The sequence below is a fragment of the Dreissena polymorpha genome, chromosome 2 (genome assembly GCF_020536995.1).
Source record: "Dreissena polymorpha isolate Duluth1 chromosome 2, UMN_Dpol_1.0, whole genome shotgun sequence".
NCBI lineage: Eukaryota > Metazoa > Mollusca > Bivalvia > Myida > Dreissenidae > Dreissena > Dreissena polymorpha.
In genome coordinates, this window is record NC_068356.1 from 111,086,077 (window position 1) to 111,097,663 (window position 11,587).

Below are 11,587 nucleotides of genomic sequence, written 5' to 3' on the forward strand. Positions count from 1 at the left end.
AATATATTCCCTTAAGAATTGAACGCTTTTGTATGTTTTTGCATCTGATTCTTTTGTATTTTTATTACCTCGAACTTTGCTGATAATGTCAAACTGATTAATAACATTTCTGAAAGTCAGTGATTCAAATTAAACAGAAAGATGTTTTCATATTAAATATATAGCTAAATGTTATTTAAAAACAATATCTGAATACCCTTTACACGGCTATGATTTTGTTTGATTTGCATGATAATATAATTGATTATATTATTGATTTGTTAAGGCTATACAATTATGTTCAACTTAAAATATTGATGCAAACACAAGCAGACGTATTTACAATAACAGCGTTTCTTTTGTATCCCATGTGTGACGAAATGGATCCACATACACCAGCAAATGCAGTTTCACGTGAACGTATAGATCTTTTTCGTCACATCGTTTTTGTCATGTAACTTATAGCATCAAGAATAAATATGTAAATATAATTATTCGCACCATGACAACAATTGGACCGTGCTCTGTGAAAAAGGGGTAAAATGCATGTGAGTAAAGTGTCGTCCCAAATAAGCCTGTGTAGTCCGCACAGGCTAATCAGAGACGACACTTTCCGCCTTAACTGGAATTTGCTAAGAAGAGACTTTCTTTAAACGAAAATTATCATTTAAGCGACCAGAGTCGTCCCTGATTAGCCTGTGCAGACTGACCAGGCTAATTTGGGACGACTCTTGATTCACATGCATTAAACCCCCTTTTCACACAGCACGGATCATTTGAAAAGCAACTTCATTCTTCACAATAACAAGTCGGAAAGATGAGTTCTATTTATTGGGTTTGTCAAACATGCGATGCTCTCTGCGTCGTAACAAATTTTTCGAATTATGTATTTCTTTGTGCATTTATCCCGCCAACGCAAGGTTTAGAATGCTTCCGGGTAGTGTGCTCGTACACGAACTGGGCACAATATCGCCCGGGGGACGGGCGGTTTCTTCCGGAGGACGTGGATCCCTCGCTATGTACCCATCTGATCTACGTGTACGCAAAACTGAAAGGCAACAAGCTAGAGCCCGCCGAGTGGAATGATGAGAGCACAACATGGAGTGAGGGAATGTAAATATATCAGGATAATAATCTTCTTTAACGGCATCTTCATTAACATTCACACGGTGATCTTACTAATATGTATCTAAAACTCTTTAATCGAAGACGAGCCATAGTGAATACTCCTTGAATATATTTATTTTCCTTGCATCGCCTCAAACAATTATGTTTTTCAGGTTTATATCCAATCATTTCGTAGTTAAATCGTATTTACAACAAATGTACATGGACTTGGATTCATATTAATGTTTAATTTAATTCGAATTGGTATGCATAGAGGTTAATTGTTAAATAGTGTTAATTGGTTTGCGAGTAGCGTTTGGCAAAGTATGAGATTTAAACACCAAATGCAATACTTTGACCGTTCCAAGGCGATGGTCCCAATTTATTCATGTGTGTGCCTGTCTTTTGTTGATATCAACTACATTGTGTGTGTGATAATGTTTGCGATAGGTTTATTGCCCTAAATATAGCGCCAAAAGCTAATATACAGTTTCAATCCTGCTTTAATAATGATAGCTTCACTTTATTTTTATGTTTTACATAGATAAATGTATAGATGATAGACGATATTTGATAGATGACTTATAATCCGAACACGCAAATGATATCTCTTAAATGAGCTTTGAATCAAGTGGTTTACTATTCGTTTTATAGATTGCAATATTATTTGAAGGCGTTTTGGGTAAGGATTTACTCCATTTTTTAACTTAAAAAATTTTCGCCTAAAAAGTTGCGAAAGTTGACTCAACATGGACGACACTCTTTGCCTGAACTTGAATTTTGCTAGGAAGAGACTCTCTTTTAACGAAAATATAAAAGCGGAAAGTGTCGTCCCTGATTTGTCTGTGCGGACTGCACAGGCTAATCTAGAACGACACTTTACGCACATGCATGAAACCCCTTTTACACAGAGCATGACAGAAATATATGATATTTACATACATAAGTTTCTTCACTATCTCATATCATTATAGTTTAGTCGTTCGGTATTATAATCACAGGTACCAAAGAGTTATAAACCTGAAGGACCTTAATCCTGAGATGAAAGTGCTTCTTGGAGTCGGAGGGTGGCAGATGGGAAGCACGGATTTCAGCCGAATGTCAATGAGCCAGGGGAGCCGACGAGCGTTTGCGAGGTCAACAGTAAAATTTCTCAGGGATCGCAAGTTCGATGGCTTGAGTATTGATTGGCAGCATCCGACAAAACGTGGTGGACGTCCGAAGGACAAGGAAAACTTCTCGTTACTTCTTCAGGTAAGCCGTAGAGAGTGTTTTTAAACATGTTTGTGGTTTCCATCCTGTATTTAAATGTATTGATCCTCCACTGCTTTGAATTGAGGGTGGTTCCAACTCGCAACTGTACCGCATTTATGTCAAATGGTGTATTGTTTGAATTGGTCACATACCTTCAATACTCGAATAGCGATTGGTAACGAAAGGTTCTCTCCTTAAACATGTTTCTGGAGTGTTGATAGCTTCAGCTTGAACTTATGTCCTTTGTTTGTATGTAGTAACTGATAACTTAGCCGAACAGCACAATAAAAACTAAGGAACTATATTTCTATTTACTTAATAGTATGCTTGGCCTATTTTGTATTTTGCCGGGTTTGACATTTACATTGTGCTGAGCACCTGTCACGTGTTTGTATGATGTTTTTAAATGCAAACAAGAAGCTTTATGTTTGTTAAACCAGCATCCTGGTTAAATACTGTAAATTTACTTTTAAATCATCTTTTTATATGAATTACAACAAGTAAATTAATGCGTATTTCCCTGTTTTAGGATTTGCGGTTAGCGTTTGACAACGAAGGCCAAATGACGGGTAAACCGTCACTTATGCTATCTGCAGGCGTGTCAGCCAGTAAGGAAGTCATTGATACAGCCTATGAGCACAATAATATCACAAAGTAAGTCATTGATACAGCCTATGAGCACAATAATATCACAAAGTAAGTCATTGATACAGCCTATGAGCACAATAATATCACAAAGTAAGTCATTGATACAGCCTATGAGCACAATAATATCACAAAGTAAGTCATTGATACAGCCTATGAGCACAATAATATCACAAAGTAAGTCTTTGATACAGCCTATGAGCACAATAATATCACAAAGTAAGTCTTAGTCGATAATGGTGATTCGGTACCAAGAATAAACATCGATACTGCAAGATCGTAGCGTGGAGCAATACGTTATTATGAAGTACATGAGCTTTACACAACGCTTAAAATGCGTTGAACGATTGTATTTTACGTCTATTATAATACCCATTTGTTTCTGGTTTTTAAACTGGTTTGCACCCACAATTTCATGGATTGATTTTTGTTTTATTATATTAAACTGACTGTCAAATAAATGAAGCTAATACTAACTTCTGCTTTCATTAAAACCTTTAAGTATATGCCATTTCAACTTTTCTAGTACAATGTACATTTACATAGTTGTCATGGATTTATTTTGCCTTAAACGAATATTGTTTCTTTAATTTTCTAGAACTATTATTCGTTTGCGATGTCAAGGCATATTGTCATGCATTATTTTATTAAAGATCCCACGATAGGTTAAAGTACCATATTCAATTAACGACTGATGTATCGCTCTGAACAAATAAACATTTAAGGGGCCTTTTCACGTTTTTCTAAATTGTCAACATTTTAAAATATTTGTTTCAGATTCGCAAGTTTTCGTTGTAGTTATACTTGTGAGGAAAAAGTAATACTGAACATTTACCATTTTGCATTTGCTCTAAAATATCAATCATATGCATCTTTTGACGATTTAAAATCGGATGATTGAATAATTGGAGAGTTCTGTTGTTGTCGTTATATTTTGTGATACTACGAGGATTTCTTCCATTAAGTATAACATACATAACTCTTTGTATGAGCACGGATGGTCGAGTGGTCTAAGCGATAGATTTTTAATCCAGAGCAACAGGGGTCAGTGGGTCGAGTCCAGTTGAGGGTTCCTTAATTTTTCTTTCGTTTTTTTATTTTTGTTTTTTTACTGGAGTTTTTAAGATCCAATGTTTACATTTATCAATATAAAGCGTTTTATGACAAACTGCAATACATGCCAAAATCTGTGAAAAGGCCCCTTTAATGCTCAATATGTTTATTAATTAAAGGACATGTGACAAAATACTCGGAAATGAATTCATCTGCTCAAATTATGGAGGTTGGTGCTTAGCGATTACAGATATTACACTAGAAAGTGTCACAGAAACGTATGCCCGAACAACACACGTCAAACGCAGACAACCCACTGAATTTTGTATAGTTGAACGAAAGATAAAGTGCAAATATTGTTTTCCTAATAGTAATTTACACTTAACGTCATTTAGCTCTGAAGGTTAAAGCGAAATCGGCAAAATACCCAAACATTTTGCGCTTTAGATTAACAGAGTAAAAACAACAGACAAAGGGCTATTATTCTGCGAAAACATGTCGAGTACGAAATTCATTTCTTTATGATCATCAACACTGTGAAAGTTTGAGCGACATCCACCTTGTAATTGATGAGGAGTTAAAAACATTATTTTGAGCATATACATTGTTTATTAAAAACAGACAAAGCGCCATACAGCTGCCAAAACTTGTGGTATCTAATATTTCTTTTATGCAATCATCTACGCATTAAAGGTTATCCGAGTGTGTAAGATTGATGTCTTTCGACAATTTGTTAAAGGGGAGTAGAAAAAAAAAGATTTTTGGAACATATATTCCGTATGTTCTATTGATGAGAACATACACAGGCGATATGTTTGCCCTAACTTGTTAAACACCATATTCCGTTTTTTTTTAACACATATTTTAACTGTGATCCACCATTCAGTTACAGAGGGTTTTAACATTTAAGCGTTGGGACGTAAAAAGAACACAAAAAGGTTCATAATTCTGTCAAAACTGGTTCAACCACGAATGTTTTTTTTAATCATCTACCCTTCCGGTGATATAACTGTGAAAGTTTGTGTGAGACACACATACAATTGAAAGAGGAGTTGTGCCATAAAATGTATCGTAACTTAAATTTGGCGTGCGCTTTTTAATAAGAAGGGTTCTAGTTTGTCAAGCGAATACAACATTATAGCATGGGTTGAATTCTTTTAAGGTACGTGGATTTCTTAAACGTGTTTGCGTTTGATCTCCATGGCGATTGGGACAACTACACGGGCCATCCGAGCCAGCTGTACGCACGAAAGGAGGAGTTCGGACCGGCCACGGAAGTCAATGTTGTAAGTATTAAAAATATTATGTTTAAAGTCCATTTTAGCAAATCGAGAAATGAACAAAAAACGACATATGCAAACACACTAATGACGTAATAGTACAAAAGCGCGTAAACAGACCCAATAAATCCACAATTTCGCCAGTACACATAACGCTTGCATGTCAATAGAATGTAGAACATAGAATACAACTCAATTTTTGAGCATCAAAACCTATAGTGCCGGGTCAAATGAAATCGTTGCTTATTTACGATGTTTGAACCTATATAACGATACAGCAAACTCACAACCCGCTTAAATATACCGTTTGAATGAATCGCGGTATATCGTTGTACATATATTATAGTATATTAAAGTGTATACACAATGGCTACAATATACACAAGTGTTTGAAGACGCACATAATAGAATCTAATCGCACTCTATAATATCACGTAGAAAAAAATTAATAAATAAACTCATTTGAACTCAGGACAAATCAGTTTAACTTGCTTTACCTCAAATGTCATCTTCAGGACGCCGTCATGCGGTACTGGATGTCGCTGGTCCCCGATGTGACCAAGCTGGTACTCGGCGTGTCTACGTACGGACGCACATTCACCCTCAGGCGGGCGAGGCACACAGAGTACAACGTTCCTACTGTCGGCCCCGGGGTCGAGGGCGAGTACACGAGACAGCCGGGGATGTTGGCATATTATGAGGTATGCGCTTGTGTTTTATGCAAGGTCTCAATCTATCTATCCCATTTTTATCAATGTTTTATCAAAAGTGTTAAAGTATAATATCTGCTTTGTTTTTGTTTTTACACAACTGTCTAATACACTGGCATTTAAAACAATTTCATACATTGTAAAGAGGAAGACCAACAATTGCTCATAAATTAAATGAATAGAACACAACAACATTTGCGCACAACTCGACATTTATATGATAATCTGTCAACTCTTCATGCATACATTTTACGTTTGAATAATGTTCTAAATTTTTGCTCGGTTTTATTAGGGCACGTGGTTTGAAAGATAATGCACAGCAATAAGATATTTACTGTTTACTTTTGTAGGTATTAAACTTTTGGTTTTTAGACTGAAAATGATCCATTTGTATCTGTACTAAAATCGTATTTATGCGTAAAGGTATGTGTATCGAGACATAAACGATGCGAACTATGTAAGAAAGTACATACTATTGAAACAGTAATCGTTTAACGTGCACATAATATACAATTGATAGAACCTTATCTAAAATGATATTGTATTTGTTAGCGATGTCTTAAGTATGTCGACACCCTAAGGGTATGGAACCCAGTAAGCTAGGTTCAATATTGACACAAACCTAATCTAAATGACATTGTATTTGTAAGCGATGCGTTCAGTATGTGGTCACCCAAAGGGTATGAGGCCCAGTAAGCCAGGTTTCATATCGATACAAACATATCTAAATAACATTGTATTTGTCAGCCACGTCAACAGTATCTGTACGCCAAAGGGTTATGGGATTCAGTAAACAAGGTTCCATATCGATACAAACCTAATCTAATAGACATTGTATTTGTCAGCGATGCCTACAGTATCCCCGATGGTGTGGCACCCAGTAAGCCAGGTTCCATATCGATACAAACCTAATCTAAATCACATTGTATTTGTCAGCGATGCCTACAGTATGTTGACGCCCCAAGGGTGTGGGACCCAGTAAGCCAAGTTCCTTATTGGCACAGCGGTGATCAGTGGATTGCTGGCGAGGATACGGACAGCATTCGTGCGAAGGTAATCCAAAGATAACGGTATGAGGTTTAAGGAATTTCTTTGACTTTTTAATTTTAGCGACGTTCACATAAACGCAGTTACATGGCTGCTTGGATAGATTTCCTATTATGGTAATGAGCTACAAGGTTATGATATATTTGCACTGTTTAACATGTACCCTTTCCCGTTTGTGCCTGTTTGTTTATTAATGAATGCTATTGTAATATTGATTGTTGTAATGTTGATCGTTATATTGAGAACAAATTTTAAGGATAAAAATTAACATCTTTCTGTGTGATAATTAACATACCGGTATAAATCAGTTGAATTGTGTGTGAATGCATTAACTTTCTTGTAGTGTTGCTTTGTTAACATTATGTGTCTTAATAGGATGTTGCTGCTTCTTATAAATAAACAATGTATTGTTCTTGTTGCATACTAACATGGCTTTTGTGATACTTAATGTACATTCACAAATCAAACTTATTTGCGTTTTTGAAAAAGTGTTTACCCGTTAACTGACATTAAGGTGCACTACAAATATCTAAAAGGAAAACTATGAGTAATGAGGTGTTTTTCAAATATATGTGCTTCACTCTGGGAAAAGCTGGTTTTATCAATGTGCGCTAAATGTTGTCCCCAATTAGCTTGTGTCGTTAGATTACGATGATAAGGAACGACACGGATGGCACAGTCTAATCTGAATCTATTCTATGCGCACATTCATTTATCCAGAGTTTTCGAGATCGGGGCTATTTTGATTCATTCTTTATATGCGAACTACTTTAAAAATAAGAAAAACTAAATATCAGAAACGGTTTGATCTACCCCCAAAGTCTACTTTGTGGATGAGAAATTGAACATACCTTGTATGAAATAAGTGTTATTAATCACTAGGTTAACTGGACCAGAACCTATCAAATTGGAGGCATGCTGATATGGTCACTTGATACAGACGACGTCAAAAACCAATGTTCGGAGGGTGCGTTTCCTCTTCTCAAAACGGCTGTCTCGGCTCTCCGGATTCCGCTTGATAAGAATGCTACTCGACCTTTCATTCCGAGAGCTGAGCCAAGAACAGTAACGACACCGGCAAAAGTTGAAGAAGCACCTTATACTGTTGATTATTTCGCAACTGGTGATTCTGGGGCAGTCGTTGACACTGTGCCAATAGCCACCACCCCTGCACCAAAGAGAAGGCCAGCCACAACAAAGACAACAACTTCTACGTCAACTACAGCAACAACTACAACACAGGCGACAACGTCTACTTCTACTACATCTACAACTACAGCACAGACAACAACTACGTCAACTACAGCCACAACTACAACACAGGCGACAACGTCTACTTCTACTTCACCTACAACTACAGCACAGACGACAACTTCTGCTTCTACTTCACCTACTACCACAACAAAGGCGACAATTCCTACTTCTGCTACACATACAACCACAACCCAAGCGACCACTTTTACTACAGGTATTACCACAACCATGGCGACAACCTCTACTTCTACTGCAGCTACAGCCACAACAAGTACAACAACGTCAAGACCGAGAGTTTCGGAAGATGGCGTACAACCAAAAAAGCAACCAGTACCCCCAAGGCTGACACGAGAGCAGCAAATAAAACTTAATCAAGAAAGACGTCGTAAAATTATGCAAAATAGGCAAAACAAAACCACAAGTCCAACAGTCACTCACAATGTTATAAGCACACCACAAACAACAACACCATCAACGATTGTGACTCAAACAACTATGATAATATCTACGTCTAACACAAAGACACAATCAACGCCTGAACCAAAGCAAAATCAACCAAAGCCTAACGATAAACGAGTGAACGATCCAGCTGAAATCCAAAAACGACGGCAGCGTATTATGGTCATGCGACGTCAGAGAATGCAAGAAAGTCGTCGTAAAAGTATGCAAAATAGGCAAAACAAAACCACAAGTCCAACAGTCACTCAAAATGTTATAAGCACACCACAAACAACAACACCATCAACGATTGTGACTCAAACAACTATGAAAATATCAACGTCTACTACAACGACACAATCAACGCCTGAACCAAAGCAAAATCAACCAAAGCCTAACGATAAACGAGTGAACGATCCAGCTGAAATCCAAAAACGACGGCAGCGTATTATGGTCATGCGACGTCAGAGAATGCAACAAAACCAGCAGACGACACACGCTTATCCCACTTCTTCACCAACAACAGCAGCTACGCCAGCCCCAACAGCTAGCAAGATTACTATTGCAAAAGTTACCATTGAGCCGACAAAACCCACTACACAGACACCAGCAGTGCCGAAGGAAAACGGGGACAAACCGAATCGTAGACAACTTAGTCCTTTACAAATACAACGAGTACAACAACGACAGCGGCAACTGAAACAGCAAAAACAACAACAACAGAATCAAACAAGTTAATAACACGTGTTGTTTAATTAGAGGGAGAAGGTGTAATACATATTGCTTTTGCTTTAAATGTTGCGTCTGTTTTTGTTAGAGATTTTTGTTACTTTTGTTTATATCTAATATCATATAAGGGCTTTCCATGCTTTCCACATTCTTTTTGCGTTTTTCAGCTTTGAATAAATGTTTGTTTAAAGCGTGGCGTACTTGTATTGTTTGTATGTTGGTCTATATTTTGATGGATTGGTTAGGGATCCTAAATATACCATATCGCATTAATAGAAGTAAAAGTACTCTCGTGTTTGAAGAAGCAAAATTTTTTTATTTCAAAACTGTTTATCCGACCTGGCTTCTACCGTGTAACACTAGGCTACTTTTACATCTATAATGTGGTTTCTTTGAACAATTTTTCACATTTTATTCCATTACTGATGCGATAATTAATATCAAACGCGGAAATCTCTGGAGGCATATATATATTCATTTTTACCATACGTGCTTATTCGTACAGCAAAGTTCACACTCGTATGTGCACGTGCATGTTACAGGTAAATTGGATGCGACAAAACGCTATTGGTGGTATAATGTTGTCCTCCCTTGACATGGACGATTTTTCCGGCTTGTTTTGCACAGGCGAGATCTATCCGTTGCTCCACGCAATTCACAGTCAGCTTAAGGCACCCTTGCCAGTAGATTCACACTTCTATAAAGGAACACTCGATGTACAAACGCACATTTCAAACACAGTAGAATCGACCACTTGGGGTATGGATTTTTTGTCAACCACAGGACTTAATTACGACGGAACTGATCTACCATTATCAACACCTTCACCAAAGTCTGAAACAACTTTCAAACCGACGTCCTCTGCAGCCATGATGCAGTCAAGCGCCGATGTTCACTTACAAGCGGCGAACATGAGGAACTCATCAACTGAGTTATTGATTGACAATAGTGCTGCTTTCTTCACCAAACATGTTATTCCTGATAGTACCACTGTCGGCTCAATAGACATGGTCACTGTTGCGCCTGTCACAACAACTGAATCTTCAGAAATAAGCGGCATACAAGAAATACAAAGGATCCTGAAAGATGCCGCCAATCTTCCCACTCATAGTCTTATCAACAGCATAATTTCACTGATTGAGAGTAACCAGATGTTAGCAGCGAGCTCCAAACAAAACGCATTTAGCAACGGTCTGATGAGGATGGACAGTTTTCAGAGGTCTAATTTAGCACGTTCCCCAGAATGGGCACCTCAGCCCATGTCGCAAAGAAGTGTATCGGTGTTTCCAAGGCCTTTAAGTGGCCAGGGTGTTCAAGAGACACACATTGCTAGAAGTTCACCGGTGTTTGGTCCTCGATTTCTGGAGCCTCTGACAGTCAGTGAAATCAAACAGAATTTCAACAGTCACCAAAACGCCCTGAAGGAGCAGCCACTTGCTCCTGCACCGTTTCAAATACCGCCAAACGATGAAGCCGGCCTGAGTAAAAATTACATAAAAGTATCGAACCTGGGATACGTTGCCTAAGCATGAATCGTAATGCGAGTCTGAGCACCATAAAATAGTATTAACACTGCATGCATAACACTCTAAACACAATCTTAGTAATTGAATAAGTTTTTGTTTCAAAGAAGTCAAACACCGTTGAACGTGTTTGTATGCGTTTTATATTTATGTTCTGTATTTATAATGAATCATCACATTAATTGATTTACGAAAATGTTCATTACCATTTCACTTAAAAGGACTGCATAAACTGACATATATATGAAATTATGAGATAATGAAATAAAATAAACTCTTGAATGTGCCGCTTTTTTTGACGCCGCTAAAAAACGCTCCAAGATCTGTGCAGAAATTTCCCTGGACGGACATAACCTTACGTAATTTTATGTTAACTTGTATTAAACACTTCTCGAGCAGACTAATTGTACAACCATGGGCTGGTGTTTAGGGTTTTGCGATTTAGCAAGGATATTTTTTTATTGAAACAACGTATACATTACTTAATAATAATTAACTGTAAGGGCTATTTTAATAATCATTAATTGTAAGAGCCGAACATAAATAAGTATTGTCTCATCTGTTCTTA

General features: G+C 37.4%; 1 protein-coding gene across 7 annotated transcripts; it reads left to right on the forward strand.

The window, feature by feature from the left end:
* The first annotated feature begins 734 nt into the window (after nucleotides 1-734).
* Nucleotides 735-11,250, forward strand: LOC127868513 (chitotriosidase-1-like). Of its 7 annotated transcripts, none has more exons than XM_052410352.1 (7): nucleotides 735-1,092; nucleotides 2,088-2,340; nucleotides 2,870-2,994; nucleotides 5,201-5,324; nucleotides 5,834-6,019; nucleotides 6,965-7,081; nucleotides 10,039-11,250. In XM_052410352.1, exons 1-7 carry the CDS (start codon nucleotides 797-799, stop codon nucleotides 11,020-11,022), a joined length of 2,085 nt encoding a protein of 694 aa, XP_052266312.1. In that variant the 5' UTR covers nucleotides 735-796; the 3' UTR covers nucleotides 11,023-11,250. The 7 variants fall into 7 exon arrangements, with proteins under 7 accessions (XP_052266312.1, XP_052266311.1, XP_052266313.1 ...); XM_052410351.1 differs by lacking the exon at nucleotides 10,039-11,250 and adding an exon at nucleotides 7,958-9,764; XM_052410353.1 differs by lacking the exons at nucleotides 735-1,092; nucleotides 2,088-2,340; nucleotides 2,870-2,994; nucleotides 10,039-11,250 and adding exons at nucleotides 3,005-3,036; nucleotides 7,958-9,764.
* Nucleotides 11,251-11,587: the final 337 nt, after the last annotated feature.